The 24248-nt window shown below is 39.8% G+C and overlaps 1 protein-coding gene across 7 annotated transcripts; it reads right to left on the bottom strand.

Annotated features, from left to right (window-relative positions):
* Positions 1-762: 762 nt before the first annotated feature.
* On the bottom strand, positions 763-23144 carry LRRC8B (leucine rich repeat containing 8 VRAC subunit B). Of its 7 annotated transcripts, none has more exons than XM_049807667.1 (8): positions 22076-22460; positions 13837-13956; positions 12768-12870; positions 11884-12007; positions 7541-7595; positions 6074-6173; positions 3241-5402; positions 763-2202 (listed from the first exon to the last, which is right to left on the bottom strand). In XM_049807667.1, the coding sequence occupies exons 7-8, from the start codon at positions 5374-5376 to the stop codon at positions 1930-1932; spliced, it is 2409 nt and encodes an 802-aa protein (XP_049663624.1). In that variant the 5' UTR covers positions 5377-5402; positions 6074-6173; positions 7541-7595; positions 11884-12007; positions 12768-12870; positions 13837-13956; positions 22076-22460; the 3' UTR covers positions 763-1929. The 7 variants fall into 7 exon arrangements, with proteins under 7 accessions (XP_049663624.1, XP_049663625.1, XP_049663622.1 ...); XM_049807668.1 differs by lacking the exon at positions 22076-22460 and adding an exon at positions 14659-14702; XM_049807665.1 differs by lacking the exon at positions 22076-22460 and having other exon boundaries at positions 13837-21007.
* Positions 23145-24248: the final 1104 nt, after the last annotated feature.

Below are 24248 nucleotides of genomic sequence, written 5' to 3'. Positions count from 1 at the left end.
AATTATTAACAAAACTCTTGCCACAGGGGTACAAATCAACGTACTCTGGTTTAACCACATCTACCACAACTAGCTCTGTTTATGAACCATGTCAATTCCTATGGAACTATTACAAAACTCAAAATTAGTTGGAAGTAGAGTTTGGAAGAACTATGTATGGACACTATTATGAAAGACCATTCCAGCAGCACTGGTCTACACAAACACAACTAATCAGTTTACACTAAACATTTCTAGAACTACCTAAAAAGTAATAGTTTTACCACATTTTGGTTCCCTGAGAAGAAAAATGCTCTAACTACAAAGGTCTTTGGAATGCCATCAGTACAGTAAATAAACATGCACCTCTTACACTGCTACTTGCAAAGACATCTCCTACTTCCATGTTGATCAGACTTGGGTTTGGCATTTTCATTGATAATAAACCTTACTCTCCACAACAGTGGCACTGGAATGGGAACAAGAGATGACTAAAAGTAGTCTAGTACTAAAACTGGTTTATATGTGATGATTTGTTATTACAAACTGGAATGCATAGTTAGCAGGTGAACACAAAGTCATTAAGAGCACAGTTTAACTCATCTGTTTAACCCATAATTGAGTTGGTTTTGAAACAATTAATTAATACAGAAAGTTTTCAAATACTTTTTGGAAAGCATGCTCTTTTCTTTCCCAGGGGCATAACTTATGTTTTTAGTGAACATGGTAAACATCATGAGAGTTAAGACTTCAAATATAATAAAACAGCGCACAGCAAAAGAATGAAGTCAGGAACCATTTTATTTCCATCCAGTTTTGCAAGTATTAAGGATGGCATAAGAGCTCATTCCAGCACTATAATTTATGAAATTATTACATCCCTAGAAGAGGCTAAGCTTATAATGCTTCCTGTTTTTCCCTCCCAAGTGCTTATAAGCTGTGTGATTATTTGGTTTGTTTTAACTGTGTCTTTCTGTCCTTATCTAATACAAGCCCCCTTCATCCTCTCCCCAGCCACCAAAATACAGTAACTGGGTGTGGAGAAGAAGCACCGAGGCAGTCAGTAATGAGAAGTTATAGAAATGTTAAACAGCAACATGCACTACACTAACACCCAGGATGCTCACAACATACAGAAGACAACTTTGCAACTATATCATTTTCCATTTGCCACCATTATCTATGAAGATCAGTACTGTAAGATTTGTTGTCTAGTACATGTGCACAACAGTTACTCCAGATTCTTCCGATTCCTTCCAATTTCTAGACAACAATTCATTTTGTATTTACTATTTTTAAGACAAAATACTGAAACTGGTTTCAGGCATTAGTGTCCAACTGGTTTTAATAGCAAGATTCAAATGGCATCTTCCACAATTATAGAATTAATGCTCAGTACTTGTCAAAAGCTTTAAAAATTAAGGTATGTTGAAAAATTACTTTCAGTATACCTCATGCAATTGAACTGCTCAAATAGTTTAAACTCTTAATTTAACATATTCTAAGTTAGCGAAGAGTTCATATTTAGAAACTAATTCCAGTCAGTTCTTAGACCTCATACAGCAGGAGATGAAACTGTTTAAAATTATCACTATCAATGGGAAAAATTCCCATAGGAAAAAAAAGTATGTACACTCTCACTATAGCCAGGCAATCAACTCTTCCATTTCAATACTATCATAAACATTTAATTTAATTGTTTCTACCAGTAGAACCCAACCAACAATTCATATTTCAGTTTTTCAAACATATGATTACATGTTAAAGGCTGCATTTTTTGTTCAAATCTAAATAAAATTTTTCTCTTCCAATACAATCAACTCAGTTCAATGCATTTAAGATTGATTTATATATCGTTATCTTTCCTTTACTACTCTCCACCTATACAGATCTTTATAGAGATATTAAGCAAAAGGCTTATAGAATGCAATGAAGAATTTAATTTTAAACTTAGCACTTATCTGAGCATGTCTGCAAACGCTCTCTTACACGAGGTGGGAGTGTTTTTAACAACCTTTCTTCTACAATTAGACTATTTCGCTTTAAGAACTGACATTCTTCCAGTTCAGCAGGAAGTGATTCAAGATAGTTTCCAATGAGCTCTAATTGAACAAGATTCAGTAGCTGACCCACACAAGGGGACAAATTCATCAGACTGTTATTCCCCAGAAGAAGAAATTGCAGCTTTCTGCACTGAAACAATCCATCAGGCAGCATTTCAATCTAGAAAAAGGAAAGAAAAGAACAAAAATAATGTATATTAGAAGTTGTTAGCCTACATGCAGCTCCATGTTTTGATATTTCCCAGTTTTATTTTAGGGTAAAAACCCCCTCAGTTTATAGAAGGATAAGGAAAGGGAAGATTGTAATGCTTCTATCACAATGTGATAAAGTGCTTGAGAACACTTCAATGGTTTTATATACCTGTTTTGTTATGAGGATGCTTAGCTACTAGTAGTCAAGACATAAGCATGGCAGAGAGGAGCATATACACGTACAGAAGTGCGTACAAACGTGTGTGTGCAGGTGGCAGGGGAAATAAATAGGTTACTATCTCCTAAGAATCACTTAAAGAACACACACAGATTGTGGAGAGACAAACAGCTCCTGTGTTATGAAACCTGCACAAGCAGTTATCTGTGCAGTACAGTAGTAACTTAGTCCTGGTCCACACTACTGACAAATGACATCCAAAACCAGCTTCACCAGTGAAAACAATTATAAACCTCAAAAGAAGTCTTAAGTCACAAGCCTGGATCCCACACTAATGAGCCAGACAGTTTAGCACTGCTGATGAGGTTACCAGGTATAATTATTTCCCTCTCCCCAATCAGACAGCTGAGCTGCTCATCACCTAGCTGGTGATTCACTACAGCTTTCAGTTTGACATTTTAAGGTAAAAATTTAACACTGTTCACTTCCATTAAAATACTACGTAGGCTAGACAGCTGCAGGGAAAGTGAAGATATATTTCTGCAACCATCCTAACCTATAGTATCTCTGGATCAGAGCCCTTAAGCTGCTACAGACCAGGACAGTACTCGCTCAGTATTACACAAGCTTTGATGACATCAAAGTTTTAGTAATTAAAACAAGCACCACCCCTTTTTTCAGCCTTACTGGGTTTACTTTAATCATGAATACCACAAAAGCATTTTGAACCAGAGGCTGTTCCAGAAGAAATGGTAGGTTAAGTCAATATTTGTGTTTTGGGTTGTTTTGTTTAGGGTTTTTTTGGTAGTAATTCAAAGTTCTACTTACATGGTTTTTTGTCAAAGCCAAGTACTGCAGATTGGTCAGATAACCGATTTCTTCAGGGATGGAAGTTAGCTTATTATAGCTAAGATCCAGATAGTGTAATTTTTTACAAAGAAACAGCTGCAATGGAACATTTTTAATATTATTATAATTTAGATACAATTGTTCCAGGTTTGATAGTGCACCAATCTGCACTGGGACATATGAAATACTGTTGTGCCACAATTTTAAGCAAGAAAGGTTCTTAAGATGTTGAAAACTAATTATTTCTTCCACTGTTCTGAGATTGTTTTCTTTTAAGTCAATTTCATGCAAATTGTTTAGGGTAAAAATGGAATGGGGGATGCGCTCTAAATCACAGCAGATTAATTCCAAGGTTCTCAGGTTTACCAGCTTCTTCAGGTTATTTAGCACTATCAGTTTATTTCCCTCATTGTTGATAGACAAGTGTTGTAAAGAAGGCATAAGATCTGTAACCACTTGAGGTATGCGGGAAAGGTTGTTTTTTAAGTGAATTGATCTCAGATTTTTTAGCCCCTGAAAGCTTTCGTTGTATATGGAGTTGTGATGATCTAGCATGAAATATCCTGTTAAGCACAATTCTTCTAGGTTTTTTAAATGAAAGACCCAAAACGGAATTCTTCCCATCTCACTAGATTTCAGGCGCAATGTTTTCAGATTTTCTTCTAAAAAGCTGACTGCTGGATAATCCATAGTTAGTGATGAATGATAAACATTAAGTTCTTTGAGATTGACTAGCTGGGTCACAGCTGAAGGAAGTTTGGCTTCAGGGATAAGTTCCAGGCTTAGGACTTCTACTTCTGTCAATTCAAAGACACTGTCTGGAAGACCATTTAACATGAAAAGGTGAAGTTCAATCTTGTCTTGGGAATTTTTTACTAGTTTATTTTTCAGTTTTTCCACTGACCATTCATTGTTAAGATTTATCTGTTTCAGTTTGTTTTCACTCAAATCAGACAGGAATATTGAGAATCGTTGGGAATAGAGAGGATCATACTGATCTGCCAAGTGGAGAATAAATGCAAAGTCATTCTTTACATCAGGTATGTCACTGTAATTACTTCTCTCTCTCAACTTCTCAAAAGAATATTGCTTAAGTGAACTTCTTAACATCCACCACAAACTGTAAGTACAAGTTAAGCCATAGAAGATCACTAAAACAACATAAAACGAAGCCAAAACTTTAAAAATTTCTGCTAGTGAATAAACGCACTGGTACCTTTTGTAGCCTGTAAAGGCTTGAACATTAACTACACAATCAATTTCAAGTGTAATAAATGATAAATAGTAGGGGACATAAATTATTATTATTACAAATACAATGACTTTCACTATAATCTGTTTCATATACACTGTATATATGACATCCTTCTCTTCAACATGTACTCTGAATTTCTTCACTTTTTCAAATATAGCTTTAGCTTGTTCCCCTTCTTTTTTGTCAAGAACACTTGAGGAATTTTCTCTTCCAGCTGTTTCCAAGCCAGGTTGTGAATAAGGCAGGGACTGTCTGCTGGCCCCTATATCTACTGAACTCCCAGGTGATGAAATCACTGCTTTTGATTTGGCTATTGGCAACTTCCTCACAGACTGCTCGGCAACTGTTTCTGAGAGGGCGCGCGTTGTCCATGGAGAATCAAAACACTTCTGAAGAATGGCTACAAAGTGCTCGAGCCTGGAACTTGTACTAGGGTAGTAAAGCCAGAAATTACTGCAAGCTGCAAAAATAAAGGTATGTAGAAGCACTAGATATGGAAAAAATTTGGCAAACCAGTGAAGCTGTCTCTCATAACATACTGCATCAATATAGGAATACTGCTGCCGATGGAGATCATTCTGGATTTTAAGCGGGATGATTATCTGTGCTGTAGAGCTAGCCGACATGTTAAGGTTGGCTTTAACTAAATCCCAAGGCACGGCACAATGATTGTCAAATTCTAGCTTGCAAGGAAGACAACACAGTACTCTGGTTTGAGTAAGCTGGAGAGCCCCAGCGAGCACAGCAACTAGCAGCATTATCATGGTGAGGTAATACCAGAAGACATCCCACCATGGTTTTAGTATGTGGTAGGATGACTGGGCATCTGCTAAGTATTTGAGTTCTGTGAGCGTGATCATGACTTTCACCTGTGAGAGAACAGCAGCTGGTAGAGGAAAAAAGAAAAAAAGACATCCTTAGAGAACTGTTAAAAACAATTTCTCACCATTAAACACTTGAAGCTTATTACTGTTTTCACAGTTTTAAACATGTAACATTTGGCCTAGCATCCAGAGCATAGCAAAAGGATCCAAGAACTCCTAGCACCTAACCCTAGCCATCATATCTATTTTAAGGAAAGTTACTTGAAATGCAAAAATTTAAGTGAAGACTGAAACTAACATCAGAGATGAGGAGAAAGTCTGTTTTGACCAAACATTTGGGTACTGTTCAAGTAAAAGCAACAAGCAGGTATAAGTTAAAGAAGCTTCTGATATAGTACTAGCAGTCCTTCACCACTGTCCTAAACTTACATAGCAAAAGTGATTTCTCATTTATGAGGAATTCCAAAAATCAGAGCAATATATTAACATGATGGCTCTTGTGATTTAGAATTTTCTATGAGATTATGTCATTCTACCCAAGAATAAAAATCACACCAAAATTCTCAAAAAAGCAGTTTTGCATTACATATTCTTATAATTCCCCATCTTCTCCCATCAAGAGAATTAAGCATACTGACAGAATGAAACCAACACAACTTGTTATTGTCCAATATTGTAATATATAACAATTGCACACTTAACCCCCAGCAGCATAGGTTTGAGTCATACTTACTTTACTAATTAAAGAGAATAAAGTATGCAGCACTGCTCAGTCAGGAGGTCTACACCTTTTAAAATTCCTTGGACATGCCATCTTTACATTTGTCTTCATTCTGGATGGAGAAAACATTGAATATGCTTTATTTTTAATGGCTTCACCTAAATAAAGAGCAAACATTTCAGCTTTCATTAGAACTGCTGCCTTATTGCAGACATCAGGATCCATTAAGCTCTGCATTGCTACAGCTACATGAAATGGAACAGAACACAGACATGATCACGTAGAACATGAAGTCAAAGTTTTGCACAATCACAATGCAAAAACCAGGAAACCGCCTACAGCTAGCCCTATTTCAACTGGGAAGTAATTTTTTTTTTTCCAAATAACTATGTGAAAATAACATACGCAACATGCAAGACTTCAAGAAGTAGAATTCAGTCATAATTTTGATATACCAAGGTTTGGCAGAAAGGCAAGTTTCTCAAAAACAGAGACCCATATTTTACATCCTGAAACAAATTAATAAACTATCCAGTGTTAATGGCTATACCACAGACACTACCAGGTTTGGAGAAAACGTACTATAAAGTTTAAGCAGTACAGATATTAAGCAACGAGGATTTTCTGTATTGTTCTTAATCATAGAATTATTTAGATTGGAAAGTACCTTGGAGATTGAGTCCAACCGTTAACATAGCACTGCCACGTCCACCACTAAACCATGTCCCTAAGCACCACATCTACACATCTTTTAAACACCTCCAGGTGTTTAAACCTGGTTAAACCAGGTTAAAAAAACACCACTTCCCTGGGCAGTCTGTTCCAATGCTTGACAACCCTTTCAGTGAAGAAATTTTTCTTCATATCCAATCAAAACCTCCCCTGGTGCAACGTGAGGCCAGTTCCTCTTGCCCTATTGCTTGTTACTTGGGAGAAGAGACCAACACCCACCTCACTACAACCTCCTTTCAGGCAGCTGTAGAGAGTCATAAGGTCTCCCCTCAGCATCCTTTTCTCCAGGCTGAACAACTCCATTTCCCTCAGCCACTCCTTATAGGACACGTGCTCTAGAACCTCTGCCAGCTTCTTTGGATGCGCTCCAGCACCTCAATGTGTTTCTTGTAGTGAGGGGCCCAAAACTGAACACAGTACTCGAGGTGCGGCCTCACCAGTGCCAAGTACAGGGGGACAGTCACTTCCCTAGTCCTGCTGGCCACACTATTTCTGATACAGGCCAGGATGCTGTTGGCCTTCTTGGCCACCTGGGCACACTGCCACCTCATAGTCATAATCATTGGTACTAGACATTTCAATTCCAAACAGAGCTGACAAGCTGTTATAACAACAGAAACAACAGCTGAACTAAGGCAGAACCTTATTCTTACTCCACATTTGCATTTGAAGGGAGAAGAATGGCCAGAAGTAAGTTAACCCTTCTTGCATTGACAAGGCTACTTTTAACGGAATGTAGAAACTTACCAGGCCCACTCAAGGGAAAGCAGCTGAAGCAGGACAGGATGGCTACAAAACACTCCTGGAGGGAAAATAAATCATCATCAGATCATGAAATATTTGGACTCCAACAACTGTAAGTATTAGAACAACAGCTCATTACTCCTTCCACAGTAGTGTTGTAAAGATCCAACATTTAATGACCAAAAGACCTAACTAGATCTACAAGATCTAGTTAGAATAATTTAAAATGATCCTGTCAAATTATTTACTTGGTCACCACCTGAAAGCTGCTTTTCCTAAAGTAGAGATATAGTAATGGCTCTTGTCATTGTCCCCTAAGCACTAAAAGCCATTTCAACTCAACATGTTTTGCATTTATATGAAGTTACTAGTCCTGCAGCTGAGATACTCTAACCATAGCTAAGAAACAGCAATTTCTTCAATCACTCCAGCTCATCTTGCAAAAACCACATCTGTAAATACCTTTAAAATGAATTCTTTTGGTATAATTCTTTGGGGTTTTAATATAAATTCTTTGGTATAAAAGCACAAAAAGGTACTAAACCTATCCAAACTAAGGTTTTAATTCTACAAAGAATATCCGGATCATGTCTCTACTCAAGCCAAACATGCTTGATTTGAATGTAGACAGAAAAATCAAAAGTATTTTTTTTCATTTCCAACCTAGGATTAAAACCTGTTAATTATTCTCACTTGAACTTTGCTACAAAAAATGAAAGACTTGGGACTCCTGTTAAAGTTGTAAAGAACACACTAAGAAATAAATATGTTGAATGATTCAAGAAAGTAAGTGCAAAAGGTATAAATAGCATATTTTTAACAAAGAAAAACATTTGAAAAGTTAAAGTGATCACTGAAGTAGCTGAGAGTTTAAAATAGTGTGCCAGGTCTAATTAGCATGAGGATGGGAACAATTCTTTTCTTGACAAACACATAAACCTCATCAGGGACTTGGGCAGATAACTAACATTTAAAAAGATGATTTTTTATATAACTAAATGCTTATTAGAGAAAGTTACAAGTAAAACAATTTAATAATGCACGTATGTGCTTTGCACTTTTATACAAAGAACACCACTTTTCTGGTAACAGACCTATTCTGGGAATAAGCAAGGCTCTTGTTGAGTATAAGGGACAGAATTCAGAGTACCATAAAACTGTTAACACTGATAAAGTATTTCCTCTAAAAGTTACAGAAAGAAAAAACATAAAATGGAACTTAAGCCAACTCTATTAAAATCATATTGGTATACTTGAGAATACGCATAACTCAATACACCTTCTTCAGCCAATGCCATAAAGCTCAGAGTATTTTGTTTTTATACAGACTGAGAACTCAAAGTGAGACTGACCCATGTAATTTTGTAAGGTCTGTTTCTATAAAATGCTTTCTTTGTCACCTCCCTGCCTTGAACTGGAAAGTTGTTAGTCCCTATCACATATTCCAGAAAAAAGGCTACATTCTTGAGGCAGTTTTACACCACCTTCTAGCAGAAAGCAAGTGTCACAATATTAGGTATTTAAATACTTTAACTCTGGTCTTGTTAATGACCACTTTTTTAAACCAATCAAGCATAAGTATTCACTACAATTCTATGTATATGAAATAAAGTTTCCTATGAGGGAAATACATTATATATACAAGTGTAATATAAACATGTGAATTATTAATGATAATGTTGCTAAAGACAGTTTTCTTTCAAATCCTATCTGTATGCCAAGAGTGACTAATCAAATAGAATAATGCTGAACTATAATGGGTTTAATAAATCTCATCTCCAGCAGCTTTCAACCCATATCAAAGCCATAAAAGCTTTTCAAAGTGGCCTAATTCAATTGGCAATCTTTCTCAGAAGATGAGACACAACAGTTTAGCCCCAGGCTAAACGATGACTTCAGGAGAGTTACCCCAGACCAGTACTGGGACACAGGCCAGGAAAATTAAGCAATAAAGTTCACTAATATCTAGGCAATTTTTAGTTACTTCAAGACTTGCAGATCTTACCAATAGAAACATATCCAGAACATGAATAAAAGACTATCATTTTGATAAATATTATCTATAAGCTGACACCCCACCCAAACTTCCCCTGCTGCCAAAAGGTTACTTAACATTGCATTACTCTGTCATTTGGTCACTGCTTACATAATTTTAGGCACAATTAGTTAGGGATGGCTCTGCAGCAAGGTAAGTGCCTTGCTTGTCCTCCCCAAAGGATAATGGGCTACAAAAGGCCAATACCTGACAGCAGGCTTTGTTTTATTTTTAAGGCTACGCTGTTTTTGTTGATTGTCTAAGTATTTAGCTGGTGTTTCTGACACACCAAGTTAATCAAAATAGATTTATACAGTTAAAGCATACCTTGACAGGTATTCCAATGGCCCCTCTATCTTGCTTTTTCCCCCTCCCCCTCAGAGAAACACAGTCATCAAGTTTTCAGCCAATCTCTTGACTAATGCTGTTAATTCCAACAGCATGATGTGCATCTCAACTGAGATAAGGAGATGCTGACATACTAAGTAAATGTGTCTGTTTTATCAATTTTCTATCAAAAGTGATTCCTGAACTATAGTACCAACTTAGCTTCTAGTTAGTTTAAATGTATTACTTTTTCTTCTGAAGTTTTGCATGCAAAATTTTTTTAATTCAGTAATAAACTAAACATGCAATCTATTTTGCTTAATAGGCAGTTTTGAAACTCTCCTATGGAATTCCTAGTACCCCCTTATGGTCTCACATGCACAGCCCGAACCTCCACTTGCAAATAAACCCTCATGAATATTCCCAAAGTAAAAAAGTAACAGACTACCCCCTCACACACTCATCACCTAAAACACATCTTTCCTGGCTAAAACTTCCCCTTCTATTAGCATGCTACCATTTCCTTTTTCAAGCATTCCCTAAACAACAAAAAGCCGGTACTGCAAGATTTTTGGAGCAGGTCTGACTTCATAAAGAACGATACCATCATACATACTCTTAGCAGATGTGTTCAGATGACTGCCTCTCCCTTTTTTAAGCCTCCTATTGACAAGTAATAGACTACTCAATTCAAGCACTACATTTGATATATGGTGTTTCATGAATCTGTACTTTGACCACTTGTGTGCACGTGCAGATTCAGTTGTAGGATCTTTTCAATTGGGATTGTATTTTTGGATCTGTATTCCACTGCATGCAGAACAACATGCAAACAAGATTATAGAAAGCTTCTTTCCAGTTCCTTCTGAAGAAGGTCACAGGAGACAATTAAACATGTATAAGTGATTATCCTTTTGTATTTAAAATGAACCCAAAGACATTCTCACACTCTGCAGTAATCACCATATTCCTCAAGCACAAGATGTTTAAGACTACACTAACATTGTTGCAAGTTTTCCATAACAACCTTTCAAACAATCAAAGGCCTAAAGTCCTTCCAAACAATCAAAGATCATAATTACAACTACAGACAATCTCAACCATCTGTGTCTGGATTAACTAGAGGCCTTACCTTTCTTAAACACTCCTGCTCTCAAGACAGTACAGCTGAACATAATATGTGGAAGAGTAATAGCAAAGTCTTATGCTGTTTAAGAAGCAGTCCTTGCACTCTGGAGAAGGCTGCTTACATATGACTATGTAGCCCAATAATTTCCAGGAAAAAAGAAATTGTAAACATATTTTTAGTTTAAAATTTAGTAAGTTAGGCTACACTTACATTTTTACTCTGCTACTGCTTCAGAGTTAACTGCACAGAACATAAGCTCATAAAAAGTCTTACAAAATTAAGCAACTACTACCCAGCTCTACCACTACTATATCTTCAGCAAGCTGAAGTGTATTTTAAATAGTCTTCTCAACTACTAAAAAGCTTGAACATTCCTAAGTTCAACATAAAAGGCCTTAAAGTAGGTGAAAAAAACATCTTAAAGGCAGCTTCACCTAAACTCAGAATACCCATCTTTATTCTATTACTTCCCTTCTCTGGTACACTTAATGCAAGAGAAATACTTTATCTTGCAGTCTAATCTAAATTGAAAATAAGCTTTACTCCAATTTGATTTGCTTTACAAGCAAAAGACTTACTCTTGAAATCTGACTGTGCAGGATTAGATACGCTACATTATACATTGCCAACTTATGCCTGCAGTACTCCAGAAAAGACTATTGTCTTCCTTGAGCCATATTAAATTAGCTTCTCATTAAATGCCATCAATACACAAGTATTAAGCCTTTCCTCCATTCATGGAGGGCCAGTAAAGAATTAAACTTTGGTAGTAAAATATGTCACTGGTCAAACACTCACTAGGGAGATAGATAATCTTCAAACATTCTAGTTGCACAGGCAGTTAAAATTACATACCTGTAGGCCATATGATAATGAATCACATCAGCGAGGTCTGCCCAAGTGCATGAAGTTGCTTGAGCCTAATTCTCAATAGTGGATGGAAGGGAGAAACCAAGTCAACTATTTTGAGGGTTAAACTCTGTAATGAAGTTGTATAACAAGATATGTATTTAAAAGGTATGTTAAACGTGCTTTTTATTTCATACTAGTCTAGCCTGGAGAGCAATTTTAAATACAAATCCATGTTCAGACATACACACTTTGACAGGTAAAAGCACTTTCTCCAGCCCTCTCCTCAAGTTAAGTTCAAGGTGCTAAGGGATTGTGTTCTAGCTAAAATAGAAGGTCACAACCTATGCTCCTAGAAAGGCCTGTACTAGCAAGAAAATTATGCAGTTTAAATCCAAGTTTAAGACCAAGTAGACAGTAGGCAAGATAAGCAGTCCACGCAAAAAACACTGCAAAACAAACCAAAGACAAATTAAGTAGGTACAAACCTAGGTTTCTGAACAAGTGTGTTTCAGAGTTAAACAGGCAAGTAATCTAATGGTAAAAAAAACAGAAGTAAAACAAAAAGGTAGACCAGCTTTGTTTTGTACATAATTGCATCAACATGACTCAAGCTGTCTACATTCTGGGCAAATATCACTTAATTCATAGTCATGATGCTTCCTAAGATCCCTACCAAACTAAGCAGGATCCAGACTCTGAATCAAATCTGGACAGTTCTAGTAAGCAATAACTTGCACAGCTTTAGTATACCAGCACTATTTTCAAACTCAGAGATGCATTTTTTTTAAATATATAAATTAAGGTTATATCAGATGATGATAGAAATATGACAGGGGAAGGACTTTAACTACACAGACAAGTATTACGGTGCTGTGGTCTCCTCTTACCTTGAAGACAGATTAAGATAAACCTGCAGTCAAGCTGTAGTAGCTTTCCCAGATCATGGATTTATTTTCAGCTTGTGTTCTCATCCCTTTAATTCTTTTTAAACTACAAATATAAATATATTAACTTAAACTTGAGATGTATTGGCATCTAAAATACTGATTACAATAAGTATCAAAACAAGCATCTGTTTAGAAGAGAGTGCTTTGCATTGCTTATACAAAGAATCCAAAGAGTAAATTCACTTAGAGACATATTTTGTTTCACCCTAATATTTAACTAATAATTTATTTAATTTGCATTCTCACTGGCAACTCTAGCACTCTTTAGAAAGCAGATTTTTTTCTCCATTAATTTACATTTCTTCGAACAGTTGTACATTTCACATATTCTACTTTAAAAAGGAGATTATAAATAGAAAGACTGCCAAAACTCCACATCAGTATTACCCACTAAAAAATAGCTCTATCACGAGTCTGCTTGGCAATTCCTAAAGAAACATAGCAAAACCCATTAACAGATGAAAAAACCACAAACCCCACAACTGGAAAGTGTTCCATAAGGCTTTTTAAAAAGAAAAGAGTATAACAAACTGTAGTAGTTCTGACTGGAAGAACATGGCACATTGAGGTGTTAGTGATCTACTCTGGCTAGTTAACAGGCCCAGGCCTGTGCTGTGCAGATCTCTTGGCTGCAGGATAAATTTAGCCAGCTCATAACAGAGGAGTCTGCAAGCAGCTCTCACTTGGTACCAGCGATTACACCACCTGCATGTCCTTGTCTTTATCAAGAAGTGTGGCAAGAAGTTCTCCTGTGAACGTCTTTCCTGGCTGACAGTGGAAGTGACACACAGAGTTGTTTTCTTGTAAGAAAATTCTGTAATAGCTTGAATGATCAAAATGAGGTAACCATTTCTACAAGCAGGGTGTGCATGGTGTGCTCATTTGATGCTGCGCAACTCACCTTCCCAGCTTCTAAAGGGATGTACGATTATCTATACTATTCTCTTCCCTTCTAGTGTCAAAGCCAATAAAAAAGCATTTTAAATGATACTGTACAGAGTCTGAGTACCTTTCTTACCGAGATCATCACGGACCAGCACCTCTTGGTGCAAAACACAAGCCATATAGATTGTCTTCCAGAAGGTCACTTCTGAAATTCTCATGAAGTAAAAACAGGGGCCCAAAACCACTGGAACAAAGAACAAGTCCCAGATATCTGTTATATGGCGTGATCATATCTCATTCATTTTCAACACAAAGAGGTTAGTATTTAAAGTGAAGTACTATCTTCTGTCAGCCTCCTTTCCCCCTTTTTTGGCCCCATAACACTTTCAAGTAAACAAAAACTTCAGTATTGAATAAAAAGTAGGAAAGGGGCATGTATTCCTACTACTTCTAAAGCATCAATACACTTCTAAGAGCCCAAAGAATTGTATTTTTAAGCTTGGCATTAGACAGCCTCTAATGAAATACACAATTAATGCAACAGAAAGTCAGTTCATGTTAAGTCTCAAAAAGGGGACACAGGTACACAAGCAGAATCAGCACCCAAGCAGTAAAAGAGACTTCTTTTACAAATAAATTTGAAGCCAAGCACATTCAAAGCACGTATCAGTTATCTCTTTTTAGACAAACCTACCTTTTTTATGAAATGTTAATGGCTTTGTGAAATAAGATTTAGAGCACTGAGATACTACACTACATTACCCACAGCAATGTACTTAAATCATCAACATCACACCCCAGAGTGGCTCATGCTATCACAGACCCAACATACAATCACAAACTTCATACATATTTAAAGAAAAAGTTCAGTTACAAATCCATTAGTCTTTTCCTTTCAAAAAATATGACATCCAAGTTATAGAAGTAAAAATTAAACAGAGCTTACCAGATCAAGTAGGTGCATTTCTTTGAGAAAATAAATGTTTTTTTCTAAACAGAGTGTAAGAGATTGAATCTAGGTTACAGAAAATAACTTCCAGAGTGACTCTGCACTATATCAACTAAGACAAAGCTAGTAAATTCACAAAAATTACAAGCAATTCACAGAGAAGGAGACAGGTCACAGGCCATGCTGAACAAAGAAAAGGTAGACTAGATAAAAATTAGAGCAAAAAAACCTGTCATCTGCATACTTGACTATTTTTTACATGTTCCTAGTGCTGCAGTCCTTGCAAGTGTTAAATCTTATTTTTGAGTCATTTGTTGGAAGCAACCAAAAGAAGATAGCGAAAACCCTACCTGGACTAATCCTTTGTAGGAGGAATGTGCCACCAATGATGTAGCCCTAAGAGCAGCAAAGGCTGTCCTCCACTAATACTCAAGAAAATACTTGTAGCAGACAGGGGCACCATCATATACAAACCTAATCTGGATGCCTAAAGAACATTATCATCCCATCCAGAAAAACCCAACAAAACCAGAATCAGAGCTGCAAGACTAACAATGCCTAGAGGAATGGTGACTCTTAAGAAAGTAGACTAAAGGAAGCAGGCTTTCTAGCATAAGAAAAAGAAGAATGAGAATATACTGGCAGTGGAGAGGAGGGGAATAGAACAGCATGGGAAATGCATCTGCCTTCTCAGGACAGTACACAGTCCATCCGCCCTCAGCTAATGCTTATTTAAACCAGTATGGGAGGAGACAACTCTCTCCAGAAATGATTGCAGGCATGCCATGCTGTCAAACATTCCAGCCCAAAGGTCTCATGGAAGATATCAGGGAAGTGGCACAGATTACACTCTTAAATGATACCTAAAAGAACAGGCCTCCTTTGTTGTTTCCCCCCATCCCCCAAGCAGGTTTTAAAATCAGTACAGCAGCAGTGAAAACAGAAATAGTACACCAATACTACAAACAGTCCTTACTTTCAAGTTCCAAAGAAATCTTAGAGCAAGTTTGGAGCATTAAGTATGAAAAGTCTCCTCGGTTCTTCACCTATTCTTTCCTAAGCAAGGAAAACTACACCAAAAGCAATCTCAAAAGGTCTAGGCTTGGACTGATATCTGTGGCATGCTGTATCTTTTACAGCTCTCCCAGAAACCATCTTACACAACAGTACACAAAGTCCTTCATCCCAGTACTAACATAGATAATACAGTCAGACACCTTTCAAGTGCATGAAATGATACTTTCAAGCTCACTTATAACACCTTTTTATTCTCGTAACCACATATTTGGTTCTTTCTCATGCTGAGAAATATGAATACATAACCATAATACAATGGTATCAGCACTATCCCTCCATCATTCTAAAGGAAGCCTCAGTGGTATCTAATTCTGCATACCAAGATAAGTACTACAATAGAAAATTAATTTCTACACCCTTAGTTTCCAGAAGTCAGACACATACTCACAATGTCCATTCATTGTGCTGCTATGCTCAGGACATCAGAAACAAAGCAGAAGATAACACAGGAGAATGGTCACAACTTAAATACAAGGTTTCTCTACTAGCAGATTCTTTAATTATAGTACAGTTTATCTTCAGTCTTCAAGAGCAGTAAAAGTACAAGAGAGCCAGAAGCATTAACAGTCATGATTATTTAACAGACGACCCTCTTTCCTTTGGAAAAGGCAGGGAACTGCTCATACATGCTCTTCCATTTTCAGTGTACTTTTCAGTAAAGTCATGAACAGCCAGAGACCCTTGAAATGGCCAGACAACTCCTGTAACCTCACTGAAAACAAGTCTGAAATAAGAAAATATTCTCAGAAGGAGGAGCTTTAAGGTATGTCCACACACCTGAACTAGCTCTGAATTAATTTCTCAAGTACCACCAGGAGTGCTGCTGTCACAGCATAACAAAGTGGAATACAAATCCTACTTAAGTAGTCAGGTAAGCATTTGGGTCAATTTTGTAGTCCACAAAATATCATGCTGCTATAACTAGGCTACCATATAATGAATTATGTTGATAATGTAATACCATACATACTGATGTATTAACTAAAGCATGTTCAATACTCTGATTTGATACTTCTAGATGAAGGTCCTATAAGGAATTCAACAGCACTGCATTTAGACAAAGATGGAAGGGGCCAACAATCTTCATAACACAGGAAGCCTGCTAGTTTTGCGGAGAGCAGAGTAGTGAAATCCAATGGTTTTAGATATTCAGAACCTCTATTCTGCATTATTTTCCCAGCTCAAACACTGCTTTCCTATACAGTAACCATAACCAACCCAGTTAAAAGGGATGTTTACCTCTGAAAGCTGAATAGCTTTATGCAAGTCATTTTGTTTCTCTCTGCCTCAAATACCTCAACTGTAAAATCATGGTAATGTTTCTCCTATTCTTCATAAGGTATTTAAATGAGGAACATTATACAGTAGTGACACCTTACTAGGTAATCAGAGAGGCTATTCTGGATTGTACTGGTTCTGTTAGGTTCTGAGAGCTGGATGCACACATGCTATTACTTTTCCTATTAGTGGTCAGACAGTTATCACATTTGCCTGATCTCAGAAATATTAATTTGTATTTATACTCCTTATTCTAGCCAGAATAATTTTGATGTTTCTAAAATATGAACAGTTACCTAGTACAATAGGTTAAAATTCCAATATTTGGCCTAAAAAGGAAACTAATGGTTTTTCAATATTTATAGACTGCCAAGACCAAAGCGTCCTATTTGGATAATAGATGTTGAGAACAAACAGAAACATCCAGTGAGGCCACAAATCAAAAATATATACCAAATACATTCTGTCTCTGCAAGATAATTATTACCACGCACAAGTATAACTACAAGACTTAAGAACAGTCAAAAACCAGTCTTTTGGTTTTCAGTTTTCCTGATGCTACATAAGTTTCACAAAGAACTTTCCAGAAAGGAATATTACTTCCACAGACAAGAATTTAACTACATCTAGGAAAATATAATTATCAGGGCAGCAATACAGAAACACATCTGATTTCACTCTATTAGTGCTGACATTGGAAAGCTGATTCAGATTTTCAGCAGTAGCTCATATCTCTTCTCAGAAGCAGCAGCTTTTCATCTTGTTTAACAGGAAAGACTGTTACTCCTGAAAGCCAGCCTGACAAGTTGAAACACTTGATTCTAGATGTTCAGTCTAAACATCTAAAATAAAATAATAATAACAGATAAGTTTCCAATTTACATCTGATTCAAACTCAGGCACTCTTTTTGTATGCAAACTCTCCTGAAACCCATCTGTCTATCTTTTAAAAGAATCTCTCCACCCCAAAGTAAAAAAAGAAATAATTGTGAAACTGCAGTCAAATACAAACTCCCCTGAAACAGAAATGACATAGGTTTCACTAGTCCTCCCTCCAGCAGAAGCACGCTGTCCACACAATCACCTCAATCTCTTAGGTATCTTCCTGTTCATATTACTCTACATTATATATTTATTAATTGGACAAAGCAACCAGCTACATCATCTTTTCTTTTAATTAAATGAAAGGACTGAAAGACAAATTTCACACTGCACACTATGTAATAGTGTATATACAAATTACATAGCAATGCCTAAACACAACTCTACAGCCCGAGAACTGCACATACGCATGCAATCACGAGAGCCAAAAGCAGTGTTACATGTCAGAAGCATCTCCTAGAACAATGCTAAGTTTCAGAACCACGTACAACTGATCGGACTTGAATGCTACAGTAAACCTACAGTAATCCCACTTTGTTTCCTGATCAAACACAAAGTTAACTTAGTACAGATGTTCATGCTTCATACTTCCATCCAGCCCAAGTATGCTGTGCAACAGTCTTCTACTGCACAAAATTTCCTTTTTGAGTAGGCTGTCTGAGGACACATAACAACTGGCAAGTTTTTTCAGATAGCAGTACTATAAGAAAAACACTTTTTGGTATGAAGCCAAGTTTAATAACTTCAAAAACAAGAGTCAAGGTTTTATAATCACCTGAATCAATTAAGAACTTTGAAGTAAAAAACCCCTAGCCCCATATTTGTAAGAAACTGAATAATAGTTTGAAGCAAAGCAGACACTACTTTTAACAACTCCAGTTCAGTAAAGCACTTGAATATTGACATATCCCATCTCACTTCAATTAAGCAATGTTTTGGTGCTTTCCTGACTCCAAGTCAGTGACATTGCAAAGTTAGTATTTAAACAATGTTAATGTTTAATAAAAAACATTTACTTGGAAAACAGTTTTTCTGTACTGCAAAGTACTGGCAAAGTAATAATCATTTTCACACTTCCATCAGCATGGGTCGGAAATGATAGTTTATCTTGTTAATAATTTAAACACAGCCTAGAAATGTTTTTTAGTTAAAACTTTTCACATGCCCTCCCTTCTTCAAATATTTTGGATTACACAACAAATGCACATCAAGATTTTGCTTTCATTCAGATGGAAAAATTAGTTTAAAGGATAAATTCTCTAGCATTAGAGTCCAAATTTGCAGTTCTTAAATTCCAGCTCAGTAGACCTTTATATTTGCATGCAACTGAACTTTAGCTACCAGAAAATATCTGAATAAATATTTGACAACCTGAACTACTCATAGAATACCAATATTTTCCCCAGAAACCCAAGGCAGTAATGTCTGAGAAACCAGTGGTTACATTTCCAGGCATTTTAAGTGAGCGTTTTAAAATCAGTGTCACTAATTAAGCCTGAGTAAACTACTTGACCATAGTTTTGTAACTGCCACACAATAAAACTGAAACTTTGTTTCCTTATTAAAGGAAAACCACAACTCAAACTAGCATCTCCCCAAAAACCAAAGTCTTAAGCCTACCAACAATAGGCAGCAACAAAACCAGATTTTGTTACTACCATATTCTTCATTGGTATCACTGAATCCCTTACTGGCATTCTTAATCCCTTCAGTTTCTCACAAGCAACGAAATTCTCAATTTCAGTATAAGAAATTGCATTCCAGTTTACCATATCAGACAGAACATACTGAGAAGTTGAGCACTTTTGATGGAAATGCACTCACATAATTTAATTCAGGGTGTGCGAAGACCGTATTTTGAAACAGCACCAATGAGAATTAAACTGAAGATACTCCATTACGAGTTTTCTCCACAATTCCCTTCTGATTGTTGAAAGACCGTAGAATCCTCTTGGGTGTACAGAGGCAGGTGTGCTACCACTATACCCCCAACCACATTTTTCTTGAAAAGCTGCATCATCTGCATTCTTTCCAATGTACTATAACACTAGAAAGTATAGCCTTTTCATATCAGTAATCTTAAATCAAATAATTGGGGAAACTATTAATAAGTATTATGAAACTTTAGATCAATATTGAATTACAATTTGATTTCAACTAGCTAGAAATTAAATCCATAACTAGTTCATAGCATACTAACAACTCTTGGGGAAAAGAATCACCAAACCCAAGCATAACTACAACAAACTGAAGCCCACTTACCAAGTCTGGTAAAACTCTAATTGGAATGTATGTGCAAGATAGTACATACAAATAAGCAGTTTAGTTATCAATAACTTAAGACCACATGATAAGACATTAATGAGGCTGACCGCCCACATGGTAGTGGTAGGGTTAATAAAATGCAGGCCACTGCCTCTCAGCTACATTTACCAGCAAAGTGACAAAGCACAGTTTCAAGTTTGTGATGTGTGGCTCTGAACTCACTCCATACTGGATACAAACATCTATTAGACAGGGCATACCATGGCTTGTCACCAGTTAAGATGTTAAGACTAAAGCATATTATTTAATTAATTATTTGAAAATTAATAATACATACGTGTTGCTAAACCAACATACAATCTATACCACTTAAACATTAAAATGATAGCACATGTAAATATTAGAATATTAATTCCACTTTACATTCCTTGCCCTTCTACATGGCTACCCCTGGTATCTGAACCAAATATCTTCATAACCACAGCACAGACTTCCAACTTATCTTTAAAAGGAGTAACTGCAAAAGCAACTGGCAGAACAGTACTATTTGCAAGACAACAGCTGAAGAGCTGTTACAAGGATGCCTACGGTAAGGATAGATGCAGTCCACAGGTTAGTACACAATACAGAGAGCAGTGTGAAACATTTAGATAGGCAACAGTGACCAGTATAAACCACACCTTACCACATCAAATATCCACTAGTCACACTTAGTCACATAAAATACCCATTTTTAATCCCAGATGAGTAAAGCTTTATGGCTTTAGCAGTAGGTATTGTAAGCTGAAGTAGTATTACTAGTGCCACAGTCTCTTTCACTACCTGTAGCATGTGAGGCAGGGCAGGCACAGTAGCAGCTAAAGGAACACAAGATTCTCCCCCTGCCCCTGTCTCCCCCCCCCCCCCCCCCCCCCAATCCATTATAAAAATACTTCTTTGGCAGTGACATACTGCTCTACAAAGTTCATTTTACAATGCTGAAATACTTATGGATATTTCTTTAGCACTTGTTGGTCCCTCTCTAAAATTTACTCAACACACTTTCATCAACTTCAAAGAGCAGCTGTATTGGTATCTTGCAAGAAACAAAAGGCAATTTTCTCTTTCTCCCGTGAGAATCCTATTTTCCTGAAAAAGGAAAAAAAAAATTAAGATTCAGACCAGCAACTCTCTTCTCTGGAGAGTGCAAGGGAACAAGCATGTTAATACCGCAAACTTCTGAAGTTACGTGAATCCTACTGAAGTTGAAACTCAATTACATTACACTAACATAAGATTCAGTAGAATGTAAAAATAAATGCTAATGTAAAACTGTGATAAACATTTTGTTATCTAGCTACAACAGAATTTAAACACTGGGGAAAACTCTTAAGAAAACTTGTACCCTGTCCTAACTATTGATTCTCTATTACAGTAATTTTCCTTTCTGCTCTCATTTCGTGTCTCTTGCCCTGCTCAGTACCACAGATACTGAAGAAAAGGACTACTTAGGATAACTCTTTTATTCCCCACAGTCAGCCGAGTTACACAGAGTAATCACACACAACATACTGAAACAAGACATAATGAATTCTACAAGTGATACGCTAGAAGATTTCAATACTTAAGCCTTGTGGGCTCTCCCCCCCCCCCCCCCCCTTGAAAGTTTAAGAGCTCAAACAAGATAGATAAATAAGCCCTGATCTGTTCCCCTCTCCGCTAGGAAGGTCCATAAGGAAAAATTCTGAGACACCAGGAAATTATTGATGCCTTACCTTATCACTTCAGCAAATAGACAAGGCTGAGTCAGCAGAACATGTAGCTTAAATACTTGAAACTGCACGTGACCACATAGCTCCTAGCTTATTCTAGCACTACCTCAAAGGTACTGTTTTAAACGACCACACTAGGTGCCAACTGAAATACTGTTTACCTGATCAGCATAATTAATGGCAATCTCCATACAAAATTAAGCTTTAGGGAAGTCTGCTTTAATCACTCCTACAGCAGTGGTTAATTGTAGCATTCACCACAGACAAATTCTTGGCTGAAGCCGGAAAGCTGCCTCAATTTCGCCACAGAACAGGCGGGCACAAAATAAGCCTTACGTCACTAAAACAGCTCGGCTAGGATGCAAGTAAAAGCTGCCGTGCAAGAAGCCCCTTGCTACAAGATCCCCTGTCTTGCTGGGCACGAGAAGTACACCGGCAAGACCGAGGACAGGAAGAGAACGGCAAAGAGGAGGACGCTTCTTATCTCGCACGCAGAACTGCCAGGCCTCAGCGGCGACTTCAAGTCTCCTCTCCCTTTCGGAGAAGTTGGGACTTGGCAGCCGGCTGCCATTTGCTCGGGGGCAGGTGCCGCCGGCACCGCCGGCACACCTGGGGCCGAGGGGCGGCAGCTGCCGCCCGGCCGCGCCGCGCCCGGGGAGAGGAAGGAAGCCGCAGCCGACCTGTAGCGCCCCGGGTCACTTGAGGACACGTGTAAATATCGGTTACGCAAATCAGAAAACGGTTTTCTCCCGAGCCCCACCCGCACGGGAGCGGGGCGGCCGCCAGGCCCCGGGGCGGGCAAGGACTCGCTCCAGCTTCCCGCGCCCGGTCCCGGTCCCCCCGCCCCGGCCCGGCCGGGAGGCGGGCAGGTGAGCGGCCCCGCCGCCGGGCGCCGCCGGGGGAAGGGGCGGCCGCCGCGCAGGCTCACCGGGCCGCCCGGCGGGCGGGCGGGCAGCGCCGGGCGCCCCGCGGAGCGGCAGCCCCTCCCCTGCCGCAGGTGGACGGGGCACCCCGGCCCCCTCAGGGAGGCGGCCTCCCGGCGGCGGTGAGGGCCAGCCGCGCGCTGCCCTCGGGAAAGCCCCGCTCCGCCCCGGCCCCCGCTCGCTCGCTCCCCCTCCTTCCTTCCGTCCCTCCCTCCCTCCCATGCCGGGGGAGCGGGGCACCTGTCAGCGGCGGCCACCCCTCGCTTACCTGGCCGCGCCGCGCCGCACCGCACCGCGCCGCGCCGCCTCCCCTCCCGCCTGGCCTGGCCTGGTGCGACCAGCCCCGCCGCGCAACGGCGTGCCGCCCGCGCGCTCCGTCCGCGAGGGAGCCGGCAGCGCAGCGCGAGGCACCGGCTCTAACCGGCACTTCTCGGATCCGGCCCCGCCCCCGCCCCGCCGCCGTTGTCACGTTACCGGCCGCGCCAGCCAATGGGGCGCGCCCGGCGGAACCGCTGACAGGCCGCGGGGCGGGGGAGAGGGCTGCGGCGGACAAAAGCGTCCCGCCGCGCCCGGCCCCGCCCCGCCCCGCCCCTCCCCGCGGCACTCACCTGCGGAGGCACTTGACGGCCCCGCTCGGGCCGCCGCCGGGGGCGGGGGAGGTTTCCGGCACCGCGGCCGTGCCCGCGACGGGGAGAGCCGTCAGGCTGAGCGCCCCCCCCCCCCCCCCACCGGTGCCGGTGCCGGTGCCGGGGCAGGGGCCGCCCCGACCCTCAGGCAGCGGCCGCCCCCTCGGTGCCGGCATTTAAACGCAGCGAGCCGCTCGAAAGCGGGAGGAGGCGAGTGAGTGAGTGAGTGAGTGAGCGAGCAAGCAAGCAAGCAGTTGCCGCCGCTTCAAAACTGAAACTTAATGAAGGTGACACTCGCAAAGCGGCAGCTCAGTCTGACAGGGCGCGCGGCTTCCTGGGCACCAGAGGCCTCGGCTGGGGCCGGGCGCCGGCCCGGGGAAGGGGTGCGCGTCCCGGAGCGGCCCCGGGGGCGGCTTCGCGGGCCGCGGCAGGGGACGAAGCCGAGCCCCGCGGGGGCGAGCGGAAGGAGCGGGGCTCGTCCGGCCGAGGAGAGCACGACGGGGGACGCTCGGGAATGTTCCGCGCGGTTGCATTGGGAACAAGCTCGCAGCCCTGCGGCACCCCGCCGGATGCGCTATCGCTGTACGCACTCGGCAGCGACGGTCGTCTCATTACCGTGGCCGGGTACGTACACCCGATGCCCACCCCTGTTGGCCAGGGACAGACTCGGGTCCGTATTACTGGATGGCAAGACCCTTGCGTGGCTCTTCGGTTCCAGGGAAAACCTGGCCACGACATGGAAAAGTTCACAAAGACACACGATGTTTTTTAACAAAAAATCAATC

The sequence above is a fragment of the Accipiter gentilis genome, chromosome 8, assembly GCF_929443795.1.
Source record: "Accipiter gentilis chromosome 8, bAccGen1.1, whole genome shotgun sequence".
Lineage (NCBI taxonomy): Eukaryota > Metazoa > Chordata > Aves > Accipitriformes > Accipitridae > Astur > Astur gentilis.
This window is presented reverse-complemented; position numbering and strand designations above follow the sequence as displayed.

What these genes read in the sequence shown, in the direction of transcription:
- LRRC8B (XM_049807670.1), bottom strand. Translation starts at nt 5,376, where the DNA reads ATGATCACGCTCACAGAACTCAAATACTTAGCAGATGCCCAGTCATCC. An exon ending in TGGCTTTGACAAAAAACCAT is followed by an intron (nt 2,203 to 3,240) that starts GTAAGTAGAACT and finishes TCCTTTTTCTAG; the next exon opens with ATTGAAATGCTGCCTGATGG.